Source organism: Geotrypetes seraphini, chromosome 3 (genome assembly GCF_902459505.1).
Source record: "Geotrypetes seraphini chromosome 3, aGeoSer1.1, whole genome shotgun sequence".
Lineage (NCBI taxonomy): Eukaryota > Metazoa > Chordata > Amphibia > Gymnophiona > Dermophiidae > Geotrypetes > Geotrypetes seraphini.
The window spans coordinates 270,235,946-270,257,088 of NC_047086.1; the positions used below are offsets into that span (position 1 = coordinate 270,235,946).

Consider the following 21,143-nt stretch of genomic DNA (forward strand, 5'->3'; position numbering starts at 1 on the left):
ACCCACCACAACCATCGCGGCAGTAGAGATGCCTCATCTCCCCTACCATGATGCGATCACCCCTCTACCTGAACTGCCGTGACCCGCAGCAGAGAGATGCCCAATTTCTCCTGCCACGGGTTGTGGCAGTTCGGGTACAGGAGTGATCGCATTGCGGCAGGGGAGAAGGCCAATCTCTCCTGCCACGATACATCACCCCCCCCCAACAATATTGGGGCAAGAGGGAGCCCAATCCCTCTTGCCCTGCGGTACCCCGACTACCCGATTACGTTCGGGGCAAGAGGGAGCCTAAGCCCTCTTGCACCGTCGAACCACGACCCCCCTGACAACATTGGGGCAAGAGGGAGCTCAAGCCCGGGCACCCCCGACGATATCGGGGCAAGAGGGAGCTCAAGTCCTCTTGCCCCGGCGATTGTGCCCCCGCCCCCCGCCGAGTACGAGCAGGCCAGGAGGAAGCCCAAGCCCTCCTGGCCCCAGCGACTCCCTACCCCCCCCCCACCCCCCACTAAAATACAGGCAGGAGGGATCCCAGGCCCTCCTGCCCTCGACACAACCTCCCTCCCCCCAACGACCGCCCCCCCAGAACCCCTGAAAGGCCCCCCCGCTGACCCGCGACCCCCGCCGGCCAACCCCATGACCCCCCCACCCCCGTACCCCCTTCCCCGTACCTATTAAGTTGGCCAGACGGAAGGGTGCCAAGCCCGCCCGTCCGGCAGGCCAGCCGGGGCCGGATTGGCCCCGGTGGCAGAAACCCCGCCCACAGGTGGGGCCTGAGGCACCTGGGCCAATCAGAATAGGCGGGGGGGCGATCGGGGGTTCTGGGGGGGGCGGTCGTTGGGGGGAGGGGGGTTGTGTCGAGGGCAGGAGGGCCTGGGATCCCTCCTGCCCGTATTTTAGTGTGGGGTGGGGGGTAGTAGGGTCGCCGGGGCCAGGAGTGCTTGGGCTCCCTCCTGGCCCAATCCAGTTGGAGGGTCGCCGGGGCCAGGAGGGCTTGGGCTTCCTCCTGGCCTGCTCGTACTCTGTGGGGGAGGGGCACGATCGCCGGGGCAAGAGGGCTTGAGCTCCCTCTTGCCCCAATATCGTCAGGGGTGCCGCGGCTGCCACGGGGCAGGAGGTCTTGAGCTCCCTCTTGCCCCGATGTTGTCGGGGGGGGGGGTCGTGGTTCGACGGGGCAAGAAGGCTTGGGCTCCCTCTTGCCCCGAACGTAATTGGGCAGTCGGGGTGCCGCGGGGCAAGAGGGCTTGGAGGGGTCGCGGTTCGACATGGCAATAGGGCCTGGGCACCCTCCTGCCTGGATCATTGTGGGGGGGGGGATTCTGTAACCGGTATTGTTTTTGACAGACACCTGTTACAGAATCCAGCTTTTAGGCGAAGGACTGGCTCCTCCTTCGCCTAAAAGCCCTTCTGTTTGACGTTTTGGCTTAGGCATTTTTTTGGTTCATTATGGACAAAAAGTGTAGACGTCGTGGTGGTGTACTTGTAGACGTAGTGGTGATCTGGGCGTTTAGTAGAGGCAGGCCATAATCAAAACAAGTACGTTTGTTTTGGTTATGGACACTTTCCCTGCTTCTGCTTTGAACGTTTAAGGACTTAGGCCAAAAAGGGACTTAGACTTTTTTTTGATTATGCCCTTCTAAGCCTGCCCACGTCCTGCCCAAATCCCGCCCTCGACACTCTTCCTGAAACGCCCCATTTAACTATGGTTGTTCAGTGGCACTATGAAGGCCTAGGTCGTTTAGAAATACTTGGACGTCTTTCGTTTATGATCATCCAAGTGCCGACTTAGGCCGGTGTTGGATATTTTTCTTTCGATTATAAGCCCTCTAGCCTCTTTATCCTTTCCTCATAGAGAAGTCATTTCATCCCATTTATCATTTACATCACTCTTTTCTGTACCTTTTCTTATTCTGCTATATCCTTTTTGAGATGTTGGAACTAGAATTGCACAAGGTATTTGAGGTATTGTTGCACCATGGAGCAATAGAAGGGCATTATAACATTCTCATTTTTTTGTTTTCCATTCCTTTCCTAATACAATAAAACCTCGGATTGCAAGTAACTTGGTTTGCAAGTGTTTTGCAAGACAAGCAAAACATTTGATTAAATTTTAACTTGATATACAAGCAAGGCCTTGCAATACAAGTACATTCAGTATACACACATCATCACAATCGATCCGATGGTTCTCTCTGACGCTGCAGGAGTGTAGTGACTGTTCTAAACAAGCAAATTCTTGCAATACAAGTACATACAGTTATACACATGTCACATCATCACAACTGAGTCGATGGTTCTTATCTCTCTGACGCTGCAGGAGTGAAGTGACTGTTCTATATGAGCGAGGTCTCGCAATACAAGTATGTATAGTATTTTGTATTAAAGTTTTTAGGTTGTGGAACGAATTGTCTGAGTTTCCATTATTTCCTATGGGGAAATTCGCTTTGATATACAAGTGCTTTGGATTACAATCATGCTTCTGGAACAAATTATGCTTGCAAACCAAGGGTTTTTTTGGTGTTTTTTTAAATTTGTTTATTGAAAATTTTTTTCAGAATACAAAACAAAAGCTCAGAGGAATAGCAAATACAAAGCAAAAAATTCACAGAAAACATATCCTCCCAAACCCCCCACCCCCAAATTCCAAAAAACAGAAAAGATAAAGTTGTACCGTAACTCTTCAGTACAATGCATAAAATCACAACCATCAAAACCAAACCCCCCATCCCACCCCACCCCAGGGTCAAAAACATACCTAATAGCAGTACAAAAGGTTTACAAAAAAAATTAACAAATATATGGCTAACCATTGGTCATGAGCGACTTTCACACCACCGGATATAGGGATTCTACACCTTAAAAAAGGGAGTAAGACGAGTCTTAGTCAAAGCCATCAATTTAGACATACGAAAAATAAAGTCTACTTTTCGCAATAAGTGAGTCCGACCTGGGGGAAAAGACTGTTTCCAATAAGCTGCCAATAAAAGTCTAGCAGCAGTAAAAATAAAACAAGCTAATTTATGGGCTTTAGCAGTCAATGGAACCAAGGGGAGATGTAAAAGAGCACTACCCATAGATCGAGTAAGAGTGGTGTGTAAAATATCAGACAATAACTCAAAAACCATATCCCAATATGGTACAACCCTCGGGCAGTCCCACCAAATGTGAAGAAAGGTACCCAACTGACCACAATGTCTCCAACATAAATTAGATACTTGCAGGTACATAAGATGGAGACGCTGGGGTGTAAGGTACCATTGATAAAGCACTTGTATCCATTTTCCACCAAAGAGCTAGCTATAGAAACACGAAGCAGGCGACTAAACACCCGCTTCCAATTAACAGTTGGTGGAAATGGGCGCAAAAATACCTCCCAAAGAGATAAATATCGAACCGGGGGAGCCTGTTGTTGAATAAGGGCCTTATAAAATGTAGAAATGCACCCCCTACCACTACTTCCCATAATCGCCCACTCCAGGGGGGTTTCCTCCAAGCAAAGATCACTGAGAGCCCTGCAACCAATAAAATCCATCACCTGACGATATCGAAAATGATCAGTCAACGGTAAATAATAAGCTTCCCTCAAATCAGTAAATGATATCAATCGGCCTTCTTCCACAAAATCCCCCAAATCCATAAGACCCTGTTGGGCCCAAACACAAAAGCGAAGATCAACTTTTCCAGGTGCAAAACCCAACGCCACCCACAACGGGGTGCTACGAAAATAAAGTCTAGAAGAAAAAAAACGAGTGCGCCCACACCACAAACGTATGATGCAAAAATGGGTTAGCCCCTTTAAGTAGCTGTCGAGCCTCCCCCACTGATAACCAAGGGAGCACCCGACAGATCTCAGAACCCAAAATTCTTTCCAAGCGAACCCAACTCTTTGATCTGTCTTTACACCAAGCTAAAAAAGACTTTAATTGAGCTGCCACATAATAACGCCTCAAACAAGGTACCGCCATACCCCTCTGAGTTCGAAATTGATGCAACACACTCCTCGGTACCCGCGGGGGTCGACTCTTCCAGATATATTTAAAAATTCTTCTAGCCACCCCATGAAAAAAAGTAGCAGACAAAGGAATGGGCAAAGCTTGAAAAAGATAAAGTAATTTCGGTAAAACTAACATTTTCACACTTTGAATGCGGCCATACCAAGATAAAGAAGTATTCTCCCATCTATCCAAATCAGCCCAAAGGGATTGCAAAAGTGGCGGAAAATTAACATCAAATAAAGAACGAAGCTGTGATGGTACATTAATTCCCAAATAACGGAGAAATTTAGATGCCCATTTAAAAGGATATTTAGCCTTCAAGAAAACACATGTTAGTACGAAAACCTGAAACTTCACCATAACAAGTCAATTCATCTATAATCCCGAGAGGGATATACGTGGGTTGATTAACGTGAAAATAACATCATCAGCAAACATCAGCAACTAGAGTACTGGGCACGAACATGAGAAGCCAAAGGCTCCATAGCCAATGCAAAAAGTAACGGCGAAAGCGCACAGCCCTGTCTGGTTCCTCGGGCTAACATAAAGGTATCCATATAGCTCCCATTAATACGAAGAGCTGCTAAAGACTTTGTATAGAGAATTTGAATCCAAGCTAAAAATTTCCCTCCAACACCCATAGCTGATAAAGTGCTCAACAAAAATGGCCAAGACACCCGATCAAAAGCCTTTTCTGCATCTACACTCAACAGCAAAGCTGGCAAGTTCTCCCGCTGTACAAACCAAATCAAATGAAGCAATCTACGGATATTATCAAAAGTTTGTCTCCCTTCAATGAAACCCGCCTGGTCATCATGCACTAAATGGGGCATATAACTTTGCAACCTACGAGCCAAAATTTTTTGTAAAAATCTTATAATCCGTATCTAACAATGAGATCGGACGATACGATCCACATTGCGCAGAATCCTTACCAGGTTTCAAAATAAGCGTTACACCCGCCAATCTCCAAGAAAAAGGCAGCTCCATACCCGAATCCAGGCTATTAAAAGCCCGGGTAAGGGGACCCACTAATAAATGCCGAAAAACATTTATAGAAGCGATTCATAAAGCCATCCAACCCAGGTGCTTTCCCATAAGCTAAAGTAGAGAAAACCCACTGAGTTTCTTCTTCTAAAATAGGAGCGGACAAATTCTCAGCTTCTTCAGGCGTCAGTTCAGAGAGCTGCGCCTGAGCCAAATAGGTATCAATTTGAACCTGAGATACAATTTGCTCAGGGGTATAGAGATGTTGATAAAAAGAAAGGAAAGCACCAGCAATAGATTCCGGAGTATAACAGGCAGAACCATCCGCGGCAAGCACTATAGTAATCACATTTCTCAATTTTTTGGCTTTCAACTTGTAAGCCAGCTGACGGCTCGCCCGATTACCGTGTTCAAAATGTTTCTGCTGAACTGATTGTAATTGTTCCGACAACTCATCTAACTGCATCACCTGGAGGTCTTTTCGCACTTTATCTAAACGAGTCAATAGAGTAGCAGAAGAGGGAGTCCGCTTATGCACTTGTTCTAAATAATGCAATTGTTGTCGTAAGGCTTCTTGTTTTCGCCCATGTTCCCGCCGTCTATGAACCCCAATAGATATAATATGGCCACGTAAGACAGCCTTCATGCCTTCCCAAAAAATCAAAGGAGATATCTCATCACTAGTATTAAACTGAATATAATCCTTAAAGCTCTGTTCTATCCGCGACACTATTATAGGATCTGCCAATAAACCATTACAAAGTCGCCAAAACCGCCGTCCAAAAGAAGCCATATGAGGATGCAAAACAAAATGTACCGAGGCATGATCCGACCACACCCGCGGAGCTATAGAAACATCAGATATCTGGGAAAGTAAAGCCTTATCAACCCCCCAAAAATCAATACGAGAATATGAATTATGCACTTCAGAAAAATAAGTATAATCTTTGGTGGTAGGATGAAGATGTCTCCAAGGATCAATCAAAGCCCAGGACGTAAAGAAAGAGTGCAAATGCTTTCTATCAGGTTTTCCATATTGAATCAACTGGGTCGAGTTATCCAACCCAGTATCATAGGTCAAATTAAAATCCCCCCCTACTATCAAAGGGCCCTCTACTACCCCACGCAGCATGAGATCCAGAGACTCCAAAAAAGCTTTTTGCTCTGAATTGGGAGCATAAAGATAACAAAAAGTATATATCACCTGCTGAAGCGGGACAAGATGCTTAGGAAACAAAATCCCTACACCATGTTTTTTAGACCCCTCTACATTCGAAGCAAAATAAATATGGGGATAACGAGGATGTTTCAAAAGTGACTCATATTGAGGCTTAAGATGGGTCTCCTGAAAGAAACCCACCCCAGCCTTCAACCTGTCAGCCTCTTTAAAAAGCAATTGCCTCTTTTGAGGTACATTCAAACCTCTTACATTTAATCTACAAGGAACAGATTCTCCCTGTAAAAACCTCAAGTTTCCTGTTCCTCTGAGAACCTTATCTATAAACTCCATGGATGTATATGAAGAATGGTACATAAATTTGACTATGTCTTAAGAGTCACAAAATCAACCTTCTGAATTTCCATAGCATAGCTAAAATGTAGAAACAGCAATTTAGACAATGAATGCCAATCTATGAGCTTAATCTTTTAATTACAAGGTCTCAAGGCTGTTTCCAAACTTTAATATATAGGTACTATGTTTTAATTTATTCACTTAATTTTGATTCATTCACAATCTCAGTTTTCATATCATCTGTGACAATTGTCACACCTGTAAATTCCAGGAAATCTTCAACACTAGTCTACCCATCCGCAGTAGCTATTATCTCTTTCTCTCTCTAAGAGATCACACGTGCCTATCCCATGCCTTCTTTAATTCAGACACAGTCTCTGTCTTTACCACTTCTTCTGGGACACTGTTCTACGCATCTACCACTCTTTCTATAAAAAAGTATTTCCTTAGATTACTCCGGAACCTATTGCCTCTTAACTTCATCCTATGTCCTCTCATTCCAGAGCTTCCTTTCAATAGAAAGAGACTCGATTCATGTGCATTTACGCCACTTAGGTATTTAAATGTCTCTATCATATCTCTCATCTTCCACCTTTCCTCTAAAGTATACATATTAAGATCTTTAAGTCAGTCCCCATACACCTTAGGACGAAGACCACGCACCATTTTAGTAGCCTTCCTCTGGACTGACTTCATCCTTTTTATATCTTTTTGAAGATGCGGTCTCCAGAATTGTACACAATATTCTAAATGAGGTCTCACCAGAGGCTTATACAGGGGCATCAATGCCTCCTTTTTCATACTTGCCATACCTCTACCTATGCACCCTAGCATCCTTCTAGCTTTCGCTTTCACCTTTTCAACCTGTTTGGCCACCTTAAGATCATTACATACAATCACACACAAGTCCTGCTCTTCTGTCTTGCACAAAAGCTCTTCACCCCCTTAACTGTACCTCAAATGCATGATCTTGCATTTCTTAGCATTAAATTTTAGCTGTCAAATTTCAGACCATTCTTCAAGCTTTGCTAGGAATTTCTTCATGTTATTTACACCATCTGGGGTGTCTATTCTACTGCAGATTGTGGCAAAGAAGCAAATCTTGCCTGATAGCCCTTCAGCAATATCGCTTATAAAAATGTTAAAAAGAACAGGCCCAATTCTCTGTTCACCAGTCAAATAAATTGATCACCTCTAGTGAATCCATGTTGCCTCTGGTCCTGTAATCCACTAGGTTCCAGAAACTTTGACATTCTCTGTTTTAAAAACATTTCCATTAATTTGCTTACCACAGAAGACAGATTTACTGGTCTGCAATTCCTTACTTCCACTTTTGTAAAGAGGGACAACATCTGCCCTTCTCTAGTCCTCTGGTACCACTCCTGCCTCTAGAGAAGCATTGAAAAGGTCAGTTAGTGGAGCCACCAGAATTTCCCTAAGTTCCTTCAGCACCCTAGGATGTATACCTTCATCCCCATCCAACCCCAGTCTACCTTTAATTTAGCTAGCTCCTCACGAACATAACCCTTTGAAAATCGATCAGGGTCTACCACTCCACCATCCCTATTCGCATTTGTCTTCTGCAGTCCCACTCCCAGATCTTCAGCTGTGAACACAGCCATTTTGTAAGACCAATTTGAAACAGAAAAAAAGAGGGCTTCAATACCATTTCTTTCCACGGATTGATGCCCGATACTTATCTATGTTTTTTCATCAGCTCTGTCTATACCTCCCATGAAATGGTTCTACACTTTGATCATGTTTGGCTGCTGAAGTTGGATCTTCTTTTTCAGTTTCTGGGAACAACGATTGACAAGACACAGGGGATCGATACCAGCACCAGATGAGGAAACAGTGGAATACTGGTGAAAAAGTTATTGATTACAAAATGGTATTATCTAGGGTGTGCCTCTGTAAGTGCCTCACTAAAATGAAGGAAATGTGATGCACTGACACCACATTCCTCATGTTTGTTTTTTGGGTTTTTACCCTGATACGGCTGAATCCAGCTAATGTAGCCCAGACTTGTTGCATCACACCAAAACTTATAGTCAAACCAAATGGGTTTTCTTCTAATAAATTGTTTGCACCCATGATGACCAAAATAAGGAACTATAGATTCATCAAAGCTGAAATATTTTTCTTTTGGAGCAAATTTCATACATCTCTCATTGAGTTTGCTTATAAGAGGTCACAACTTGGAAACGAATTGCGAGAATTCACAGGAGCCAATCAAAGAAGCCGCTGAGCGCCGAGCAGGCAGAGAAAAAGCACGCTCCTGCTGGTTGTCGCTCAGCAGCAGAAGAAATCAGCTGCCACCGACCAGGAGGAAGTAGGAGGATGGGGCAGGGTGTACTGCAGAGCTTGGGAGGGAGGCAGGGTGCAGAGCCTGGCAGGGGTTGGGAGGGAAGGAAGGGGGCTGGGTAAAGAGCCTAACGGGAGGGAGGGAAGAGAGCTGGGTACAGTGCCTGACGGGGAGGAAGGGAGGGGGCTGGGTGCAGAGCATGGCAGGGAGAGGCTGAGTGCAGGAAGTAAGGCGTTGGGAAGACAGGGAGGACAGATGCTCGGGGGGTTGGGAAAGAGAGATTCTGCATGTACTGGGAGAGGGTTGGGAAGGACAAATGCATGGGCTGGGGGGGTTAGGAAAGGAGGATAAGAGAGATGCTGTACAGGTAGAGTAGTGGGAAGGGAGAGAAATAAATGCTGCTGGTGGGTGAGGGAAAAGGAATGGAGAATTGTTGGACATAGGTGTGTGGCATGAGAGGGAAAAAGAGATGATGTATATGGGGAAAGGAAGAAAGAGGGATAATTGGTGGACATAATAGTGGTGGAGAGGAGGGAGGGAGACATGTTACATTGGGAGGGAGGAGAGAAGACCTATAAAAAGGGAGAGATATCAGACCACCGGAATAGGAAGGAGAGAGAGAGAGAGATGCCAGACCACAGAAAGGAGAGAAGAGAGATGTTAGATCACGGAAAGAGGGAGGGAAGGAGAGAGAGATGCCAGACCATGGGAGAGGAGAGAGATTCCAGGCTATGGAAAGGAGAGGAGAGAGATGCCAGACCATATGAGGGGAGAAGGAGGAAGACAGAGATGTCTGACCATGGGAGAGGGATGAGATGGTGCATAGGGATGGAGGGGAAGGGGAAACAGAGGGAGAACATAAGAACATAAGAAATGCCTGCACCGGATCAGACTATGGGTCTATCTAGTCCGGCGATCCGCACACGCAGAGGCCCAGCCAGGTCTACCCTGGCAAATACCTTAATTATTCAATGTGTCTTTCAAGAAGATATGCATCCAACTTGCCCTTAAATCCTGGAATGGTGGTTTCCTCCACAACCTCTTCTGGGAGAGCGTTCCAGGCATTCACCACTCGTTGTGTGAAGCAGAACTTTCTGACATTTGTCCTGACCCTGTCTCCCCACAGCTTCAGTCCATGACCTGTTGTCCGAGTCACCTTCGACAATGTGAATAAAGGTGTTTCCTGTTCTATTTTGTCGAATCCTTTCAGTATTTTAAAAGTCTCGATCAGATCCCCTCGCAGTCTCCTCTTCTTGAGGGTGAAAAGTCCCAGTTTTCTGAGGCGATCCTTGTAGTTCAAATTCTCCATACCTTTTACTAGCTTCGTCGCTCGCCTCTGCACCCTCTCCAGTAGTATTATATCCTTCTTTAGATAGGGAGACCAATGTTGGACACAATATTCCAAGTGTGGTCTCACCATCGCTTTATATAACGGCATTATTAAATCCTCAGATCTACTCATGATACCCTTCTTTATCATGCCCAACATCCTGTTTGCTTTCTTTGCCGCCGTTGCGCATTGAGCTGACGGCTTCAGGGTCCTGTCTATCATAACTCCCAGGTCCTTTTCTTGTTCGCTGTTGCCCAAAGTTGCATCAAATAAGATATACTGGTGCTCCTTGTTTTTCCTGCCCAGGTGCATCACTTTGCATTTTTCTACGTTAAACTTCATTTGTCACTTCTCTGCCCATTTCTCTAGTTGTCTCAAATCTTTCTGGAGTTCCTCACAGTCCGTCTGTGACCTGATTGCCCGACTTAGTTTTGTGTCATCAGCAAACTTGATGATTTCACTGGTTGTTTCTTCTTCCAGGTCATTTATGAAAATATTGAATAAGATGGGCCCAAGAACCAAGCCCTAAGGCACTCCACTAGTTACATTCTCGCAGTCTGAGAACTTTCCATTTACGCTCACCCTCTGTCTTCTCTCTTCCAGCCATTTTCCTATCCATCTTAGTATGTCCCCTTCTATTCCATGACTTTGAAGTTTTCTGAGACGTCGTTCATGTGGAACTTTGTCAAAAGCCTTCTGGAAGTCCAAGTATATTATATCCACTGGATCCCTGCTATCAATATGTTTGTTCACAGTCTCAAAAAACTGAAGTAAATTCATCAAACATGAATGCCCCTTCCTGAATCCATGTTGACTAGCTCTCATTAGGTCATGGCTATCCAGATGTTGGACTATGCTATCCTTAATCAATGCTTCAACCATCTTCCCAGGGACTGATGTGAGACTCACAGGTCTGTAGTTTCCCGGTTCTCCTCTTGATCCTTTTTTGAAGATTGGGATGACGTTTGCTATCCTCCAGTCTTCTAGTATCTTTCCGGTTCTAATTGACATGTTAGCGAGCGATTGCAGTAATTCTCCGATTTCTACCTTTAGCTCCTTTAATACTCTCGGGTAAATTCCATCCAGGCCAGGGGATTTGTTGCTTTTTAGTTTGTCGATCTGATAGTAAATCTGGTCCAAATCCACATTTACTGTGTTGAGGTTCTCCTCTAATACTCCCTTGAATGCTTTCACTGGCTCGAGTACTGATGTGGTGTCTTCATTGATGAAGACCAACGCAAAGAAGGAATTTAATCTGTCTGTAATCTGTTTGTCCTCTTTGATGTATCCTTTTCTTCCTTGATCGTCGAGAGGGTCCACTGCCTCCTTGGCCGGTTTCTTCCCTTTTATGTATCTAAAGAAAGGTTTGAAGTTTTTGGCCTCCTGCCCTATCCTTTCCTCATAGTTCCTTTTGGCTTCTCTCACTACCTTGTGACACTTCTTCTGGTCGACCTTGTGGCTATTCCAAGCCTCGATTGTTTTCTTGCGTTTCCATTTTTTAAATGAGCTCTTTTTTCCCTTATTGCATCTTTTACCTCATTGGTTAGCCAAGCTGGTTCTCGTTTGCCTTTATGTTTCCTTTCCTTGGCTATCTGCGGAATGTATAAATTCTGAGCTTCGGTGATAGTATTTTTTAGTAGGGACCTGCTCTACCGTTTCTATTTCAGCTGTCCTTTTCTCGAGTTATTTTCTTACCATGGCCCTCATGTTGTCGTATCTTCCTTTTTTGAAGTTAAAAGCTGTGGATTGTGTCTGGATTCGTTTTCCTTTCCCAATGCCCAGTTTAAAGTTGATCATGCTGTGGTCGCTCTTCCCCAGCGGGACCGTGACTACTACATCTCTTGTCTGCCCAGTTATGCCGTTCAGGATCAAGTCCAATGTGGCACTTCCTCTTGTTGGTTCCCCTACCATTTGCTCAAGGAAGCAGTCTCCTATCATTTCCAGGAACATTGTTTCTTTGTTGCAGCTTGTGGTTTCTAGGTTCCAGTCTATCCCTGGGAAGTTGAAGTCTCCCATGATCGTTACATTGCCTGTCCTACATCCTTGTCTTATTTCTTCTGTCATTTCTACGTCTATTTTCTCCGTCTGTCCTGGGGGTCTATAGTAGAGGCCAATTTTTGTGTCTGCTCCGTTCTGTCTGGGAATCCTTACCCAGAGTGACTCTAGTTTTTCCTTCCCCTCTATGTTCTCTTCCCTGATCGCTACTACTCCTTCTTGGTCGTAAAGGGCAATGCCTCCCCTTTCTGCCCAATTCTGTCCCTTCTGAATAGCTTGTATCCCTGCAGTACCGTATCCCATTCATTTTCATCATTCCACCATGTTTCTGTTATGCCAATAATATCTATTTTATCGTGTCTTGCTAGTGCCTCTAACTCCCCCATTTTGTTTTCCAGGCTTCTAGCATTCGTATACATACATTTAAGCTCTCTTTGTGCTCTCATCTTGGGTTTTCTGGGCTTCACAGTCCTTGTGTCATTCACAGTATCTATTTGCGCTCCTTTTGTGTCTCCTTCATTTGCTTCAAGCTCTTCCCCCTTATTTGGGCAGATGTCTGCAGTGCCCTCATTTGGACCTTCTGTTGCCCGTGCCATCGACTGATTGTCGACTGCCGGCTCTTCCCTGTTCTTCAGTTTAAAGCCTTCTCAATGGCCTTCTTCATGTTTCCAGCCAGTATTCTCGCTCCTTCCCTGGTGAGGTGTAGTCCATCCTTCCTATAGTACCTGCTTCTTCCCCAGAATGCCATCCAGTTGCGCATGAAGTCGAAGCCCTCTTCTTCGCACCATCGTCTCATCCAGGCGTTGATTGCTAGAAGTTCATCTTGCCTTTTTGCATCTGCTCTCGGTACTGGTAGGATCTCAGAGACGGCCACTTTCACCTCCTGACCTTCAGTTTTCTTCCCAGTGAGCGGAGCTGGTCTTTCATTTGTTCTCTGTCATACTTCCTTCTGCTCACATCGTTGGTTCCCACATGGATAATTACAGCAGTCTCCTTTCCTCCTGCGCTGTCTATGACCCTGGTGATCCTGCTGGCCACATCCTTTACTCTCGCTCCGGGCAAGCAGGTGACCAGTCTATCATCTCTCCCTCCTGCGGTATGGCTGTCCACGTTGCGTATGATGGAATCTCCAATGATGATCCCGACCTTCTCTATTCGTGGGTTCCTTGGGGGTCGTAAGTCTACATCCATGGTGAAGGTTCCATCTGCTATCTTCCGTGTCACAACCTCGTGCAGTCTCCCAGTTCCGCTGGGTGAGTGGTCGCCCTCAACCTTCACATCCATCTCTTTATCCTCTGTAGTGGTGTCTTCTTCCATCTCACCAAGGCCTTCTTCCTGGGTTGTTCAGGTACAGTTCTCCAGCCCTGGGACCTCCACATGTTGCTGGTGGGCTTCCTCAATGAATCTCTCAAGCTCTTCGATCCCTTCGCTGGCACTGGATTCCATAAGTAACTTCTCCTGTTTGCTGAGTTCTTCTTTAAAGGTGAGGAGTTCTAGTTCTTTCACTGTTCCCTCCAACAGTCGGACTTGCTGTTTCAGGCTGTTAAAGACGGATGTATGGTAGAAAGTGAAGGAGAGAAAAATAGCAAATGGATAAGGTGGCCCTGGATACACAGTTAAGAGCACAGACAGAAGGACGTGCAGCAAGAGACTGGGAAAGATGGTTTGAAAACCAAAATCACCAGGCAACAAAGGTAGGGGATGAGAGGGAAGAGAGAGATGAGAGGGAGAAATGTTGTGGTGGAAAGGGAACAGTGGGACAGATTGAAAGGGATGCAAGAGGGAGGAATGTTGGACATAGTGGTGAAGGGAATGGAGGGAGAGATGTGGTGTGGTGCTGGAGAGTGGTGATAGAAGGAAAAATGTTGGGCATGGGACTGGTGGGCAGGTGCAAAAGATGCTACACATGGTCCGGGGGATGAGAGAGGGATAAATGCTGGACTATGGTAGAAGGAACCAATGGACAGCAACAGAAGAATTTACAAAAGACGGGAAAGCGGAAAAAGAAACTGGGAAAAATAAGTCTCTAGACAACAAAGGTAAAAAATGGAATTTATTGACTAAAATATGTTAGCTTTGGGAAATGTATATAGCAGATATCTGTGCATTGTGTTCATAAGAAAAGGAAATGCATTTTTGGTTTTATTTCTACAGTGTTGAAGTAATTGCTGACCCTTGCTGTGGCTGGTGGGGATCCCCAAGCACTGCCAGCAGAGGATCTCCTCTAGAGATGGCCAGAACTCCCCTCCACCAAGCACAGCAGTCGCTGATAGCATCCATTAGCCACTGAGGTGCCAGCATCTGTGACTCAGGGATGCCACTGCTGCCTGCCAAGCATGGCAAAAGGGCCCCCCAGCCACCTGCAGAGGAAGTCCTCAGCTGACAGCTTGGGGGTCCTCATCAGCTGAGTATTTATATTTTATATTTACATTAGAGGCTTATTTGTAAATGGGTCTCTATCAGAGCCTTTAATTCAGTAGCATAATTAAATGAAATAACTACTTCTGAAGTTTATAGGGACGGGCATGGATGGATTTTATTCCAGCGGGGACAGGTTTGACTCCTAGCGGGGACAGATGGGGACTGGTTTGATTCTACTGAGGTGGGCGGGGACGGGTTTGATTTCTGTCCCCGTGCAACTCTCTATGCTCAGCTCATGCACATGAACTGAGTATTCACAGGGAGTGCTGGTGTTAGCTGCCAATTTCTCTAGCACTCATATGGCTTTATGGATTTTATAAACCCTGTGCTGTATTTTGGATAAATTGTTTATTGAAGTTATATTAATTATTATTATTGATAATCATGACTTTCTAACTGTATTCCACCATGAACTTTGTAGGAAAATAGAAAGAAAATTGAAATAAATACTGTAAATGCTAGAGATCAAGGAACCTAAAGGCAAAGCTGGGAAAGATCATAAAGATACAAAACTCTGTGCTAAAAGATTAAACACACTTTAACAAAATATGCTTTCTTATTTCCAGGTCTTATTGATGGGATGGGTAGCTTGATCAATATTGAGAAGCTGATCTTTGACAGTGTAAAGATGAATGAAGATGATACCAAAAAATTAGGTAATTCCTTGTTTGTGTAACATCTTAAGAGCTACATTTGAGTAATATCTTAAGAGCTAAATTTATCCATGTTGCAACACCTGCTAAAAGGAGCATAGTTATCAGCAACAGCTACAGTTAAGATGTGGTAATTTACTTTTAGCTTGTGCTGTTTTTGCACAAGTCCCATTTTATGTAACCTAGTTACTAATACCTGATGTTAACAATAAAATAACTTGTCTTGCTGGTAATCCACATTGGAAATGTTCCAACTTAATACCACTGACCAGGACCTGTCACTGATTTTCAGTGGCATTTTCTGGATAATGCCACTAAAATCATGACAGGCTGTTCCAGGCAGGCTGGGGATAGAGCATGGTTCCTTACTTCCTCTCTTCTCATATCTATCAGCTATCCAGCTGCCTATATGCTTAATGATTGAATCAACTAAAACTGCTGCCCTGACCCTTCTCTCCAGGGCAGAAGGGCTTTGGGACACAACCGTAGAGCAAAAGAATATTGCATACCCTGGATATCAAATCCTGGTTGCAGAATTACTTCCTCCTCAGCAAGGTGATGCTGTCCTTTCAGATGCTTTGTCTTCTACAAGGCAGCACAGAGATTGGAGATGGAATTTCTATACAATGTCCATGTAGATATTATCCATATATCTCTTTCTGTTACATCCTTTCAGGAATCAGTAAAAAAGGTGTTTCTGTTATATCCCTAGGACTTCTAGACTACTGCAACATCCTCTATTTCCCCTGCCCCGCAGTCATGATAAAACAACTACAAACAGTACAAAACACAGCTCTGAGACTAGAGTTGGTTTTCTGGGTGAGAAGCATAGCTGGTGTCAGAATCAGTGGTGACTCTGAGTCTGAAGACACTGGTACCAAGGGTCTGGCATTTATGATCGCTACCACCTCTGCAAGCAGGGTGATTAACGTTTCATGCGGCAGTCTTTGATGATCAGTCTCTAACAGCATAGCATCTAGAATCCGCCGAGCTATGCCAATCATACGCTTCCATGCTCCTCCCATGTGTGAAGAGTGGGGTGGGTTGAAGACCCAGGTACACTTTTGGTTGCTTAGATATTTTGCTACTGCAGATTGGTCCAACTTGACAGATGAAATGTCTAGTTCTCTGCAGGCTCCTATAAAGTTGGTTCCGCCATCAGAACAAATTTGCTTGACTGGGCCTTTGATAGGCAGGAATCTTCGTAAGGCGTTAATGAAGCTTGAAATGTCCATTGATTCAATCACCTCAATGTGAACTGCTCGGATACTCATGCATATGAAAAGTACGGCCCAACGTTTGTGGCTGGGTCCTCCACCTCTCGTACGTCTTGTTGTTATTGTCCATGAGCCAAAAACATCTAGACCAACGTATGTGAATGGTGGTTCGGTGCTGAGTCGGTCTGCTGGCAAATCTGCCATTTTTTTGTTCTTGGGGTGTACCCCTTAGTCTACGACACTTTATACAGTAGTGTAGTACAGCCACACTGCTGCGTTTTGCTCCCACGATCCATAGTCCTGCTTTTCTCACCAGTGGCGTACCTAGCATATCTGATACCCAGGACCCATCATTTTTTGACACCCCCCATCTATATGAAAAATATGATTTTTAGTAACAATCCACATATCACACAACAAGAGTGTACCTAGGAAAAGGCAGCATCTTAAACACTGCAGTGAGCACTAGAACACCAACACATACATTGTAAAACTAAACAAGCCAGATCATGCACAGTCAATTGATCCTGCAGTGAATGCCAACTGAAAACTATGTTTTTTTCATACACACAGAACAGAGATACACCCTTACCCAATATGGAATAATCACAAACTAAAAATAGAAATATGTAGACAAAAGTTAAACTGAACTGCCAAGAAACCAGATTCTGCATACAATGCAACACCACAACACCACAAAAACAGTAACGCATGTCCTCTAATACTGTGCAAAATATAAAGACAGTAGATGTAAATTTGAAAAAACTGATACATAACAATCACCACTTTACAAATTAACAAATAAAAATAAAACAAATAATGAGAAATAAGAAAATACCATTTTATTGGACTAATCTCCATAAGCTCGGTCCCATCCCCGCAAACCACTTGATTCCATCCACACAAGCCTTGAATTGTTTTATATTGAACTTATTATATTAAAGTATAAAAAGAAACAATATTCTGTACAATTGTCAATTTATAAATCAGCGTCTTCTCCCCACTCTCTCTTCCCCATTTCCCTTCAGTGTCCTCAGCCCACTCTCTCTCCACTTTCCTTCAGCGCACGCACATAAAAACAAGCAAGTAATTTTATATAATTTTCATTCTATTCATTCATAGAAATTAAAGTCTAAATAATGCCAGTCACATAACAAAACATGATTTTACAAAAATAATTCCCTGCACAGTCAACCTTGCAAGGATTACTAGATATCTTTCAGCAGCTCCACTCCCTCCCTCCCCCTTATCTTTGTGGCTAAGTCAGAATGATCTACCAACAATAAAATTTTAAAAACACAAAGCACACTGTACACAGAGAAAATGTTAATTATCATTTATATTCCGGGGGTTTTCAAAGAGGTCAAGGCAGATGACTTTATGCAATGTCACCTCAGTAACAATTATACAAAAATAGACAAATATACCCCCTCCCTTTTTACTAAACCGCGATAGTGTTTTTTAGCACAGGGAGCTGTGCTGAATGCCCCACACTGCTCTCAATGCTCAAAGGCTCCCTGCGGTAAAAACCGCTATTGCTGTTTAGTAAAATATAGACAGCATATAAAATTCTCAAAACGGACACATTTTGATCACTAAATTGAAAATAAAATCATTTTTCCTACCTTTGTTTGGTAATTTCATCAGTCTCTGGTTGCACTTTATTCTTCTGACTGTGCATCCAATATTTCTTCCCTTCTTTCAGCCTCCTGTATGCTTCCTCTCCTCCAGACCTCATTCCCTCCCCCAACTTTTTCTTTGTTTCATCCTGCCTTCTTTTTTTCTCTCTCCATGCCCCCTTTCTTTTTGTATGTCTGTCTTTCTCTCTCTCTTTCCGTGCCCCATTACTTTCTTTCTTTCTTTCACCCTGCCCCCTTCTTTCTTTCTCTCTCCATGCCCCCTTTCTTTCTCTGTCTGTCTTTCTCTCTCTCCATGCCCCATTTTTTTCTTTCTTTGTTTCACCCTGCCCCCTTCTTTCTTTCCCTCTCCATGCCCCCTTTCTTTCTCTATGTCTGTTTTTCTCTCTCTCTCTCTCTGCCCCATTTTTTTCTTTCTTTCTTTGTTTCACCCTGGCACCTTTCTTTCTTTCTTTCTCCCTGCCCTCACCCATGCCACCGCTATTGGAAAACATGCTGCTGCCACCGCTGCTGGGGAAAGGCTGCCACTGCCGCTATCGGGAACAGGCTGGCCCTGAGTTCTCCCTCCCTGCTTTTCTTCCCCGCGAGGCCGACCAACTCTTGCCACTCGACTTCAATTCTAACGTCAAAGAGGACGTTCTGGGCCAGCCAGGCAGCGATTGGCTGGCCCAGAACATCCTCTCCGACGTCAGAATTGACGTCGGGCGGCAAGAGTTGGTCAGCCCCGCGGGGAAGAAAAGCAGGGAGGGAGAACTCGGCGCCGGCCTGTTCCCGATAGCGGCAGTGGCAGCCTTTCCCCGGCGGCAGCCTATTCCCGGGTGGGTGGCCAGTTGTGCACCCCCTTGGGACGTGCACCCGGGGTGGACTGCTCCCCCCCCGCACCTCCCCTTGTTATGCCACTGTCTCTCACTGCATCTTCTGTGAAGTATCTGCCTTGGTGTTTCACTTGCTCATGATAGTGTTGCACGAGTAAGGTTGCGATGTGGTGTCGCCCTGGAATGATAAGTGGATGCTTCTCACCTTCTTCTACTGTTGCTCGGGTGAGATGACCTCCGACTCTTAAGAGGCCTTCTTGGTCAATGTAGGGATTTAGCTTCGCAAGTGCATGCCCTTTTTAATACAGTCTAACTCCCTGGCGTATGTTTCTTGTTGCACACACTGTAGGATGGTACTTTCCACTCGAATCACCTCGTTCACTGTCGGGGGTCTTGTGCAGATGTGCCAATGGTGACAGGCATCAGGGATTTCGTTGGCTGGTCAGAATGAACTTGCGTTGTGATCATGGCGTTATGGTGCTGACCAGCTTGAGAAGCGAGTGATGAGCTCCCAAGGTGTTTGTTTTTTTTTACTTTATCTTTATTCATTTCAATTATTTATATGTTCATCAACATCATTTCAAATAAGCAGTGTCTTAAATCTTTACAAAGAAAAAAAAAGATCCATTTAACAAAATATTTACCAATGCTCCCTTGTTAGTCCACAATATATGGGGGAGATAGCTTTAAAAAGTCAGAAAGTCATAAATTATTATCAAATCTTCATAAGAAAACTAAATAGCGTACCTGATTGCAAACCTAGTTCTAAATTTTTGAGCCTTCTTCCTGAGACTTAGCGGGGGTACTTGCAGAAATCACATCTTTACCCATTATAAACCTTGAAAGTTGTGATGACTCAAAGAAAATATATTTAACTCCTTGAAGCTTAACATAACATGTACATGGAAACCTAAGTATAAAAGTACCCCCAAGTTTTAAGACCTGAGGTGTCAAAAGAAGAAATTGTTTCCTTTTTTTTTGGGTAATTTGGGAAACGTCTGGATACATTCTAACTTTCTGATCTAGGAATAATTTATCCTTATACTTAAAGAATATTTTCAAAAGCCAGTCTCTATCCGAGTCCAGTGCTAACTGGACAAAAAGTGTAGCAACTGTTATTGCTCAGAATCTGAAGTCTCTAATATATTTGTTAAATTCAATATGTCCATTTCTGGAGCTTGTTGATCTTCAAGTATTTTCTTCTTCCCTTCTGGGAGATAATAAATTTTTGAAACTGGGGGATACGTATTCTGAGGAATAGAAACATAGAAACATAGAAATTGACGGCAGATAAGGGCCACGGCTCATCCAGTCTGCCCACCCTAATGACCCTCCCCTGCCTTTACTTTGCGAATAGATCCCACGTGTCGATCCCATTTGGTCTTAAAATCAGGCACGCTGCTGGCATCAATCACCTGAAGTGGAAGACCATTCCAGCAATCAACCACTCTTTCGGTGAAAAAGAATTTCCTGGTGTCACCACGCAGTTTCCCACCTCTGATTTTCCACGGATGTCCTCTTGTTGCCGTGGGACCCTTGAAAAAGAAGATATCCTCCTCTGCATCGATGCGGCCCATGAGATACATGAACGTCTCGATCATGTCTCCCCTCTCTCTGCGCTCCTCGAGCGAGTATAGTTGTAATTTATCTAACCATTCTTCGTACGGGAGATCCTTCAGTCCCGAGACCATCCGGGTGGCCATTCTCTGGACCGACTCCAGCCTCAGCACATCCTTACGGTAATGCGGCCTCCAGAATTGCACACAGTATTCCAGGTGGGGTCTCACCATGGATCTATACAGAGGCATAATGACTTCAGGCTTACGGCTGACAAAACCCCTGTGTATGCAACCCATGATTTGTCTTGCCTTGGAAGAAGCTTGCTCCACTTGATTGGCAGCCTTCATGTCCTCACTGACGATCACCCCTAAGTCCTGTTCTGCTACCGTTCTTGTTAGGATCTCGCCATTAAGGGTATAAGTCCTGCATGGATTTTGGGTACCCAGGTGCATAACTTTGCATTTTTTGGCATTGAAGCTGAGCTGCCATGTCTTAGACCAGGTTTCTAGTAAGAGTAGATCGTGCATCATATTGTCGGGCATTGAATTTTTTTCTATTGTACTTTTGTCCACTACATTGCTTAGTTTGGCATCATCGGCAAATAATGTTATCTTACCTCGGAGCCCTTCTGCCAAGTCCCTTATAAAGATATTGAATAGTATCGGGCCCAAGACAGAGCCCTGGGGCACCCCGCTGATCACCTCCACCATTGCAGAGG

The 21,143-nt window shown here is 44.5% G+C and overlaps 1 protein-coding gene across 2 annotated transcripts in view; it reads left to right on the forward strand.

The window, feature by feature from the left end:
* Positions 1-21,143, forward strand: part of NLRC4 (NLR family CARD domain containing 4) — a 204,789-nt gene that overhangs the window by 112,920 nt on the left and 70,726 nt on the right. For both annotated transcript variants that reach the window (XM_033937920.1, XM_033937919.1), the window contains exon 5: positions 15,110-15,199. In XM_033937920.1, the coding sequence (XP_033793811.1) occupies positions 15,110-15,199 (90 nt within the window). The remainder of the gene's footprint in view (positions 1-15,109; positions 15,200-21,143) is intronic.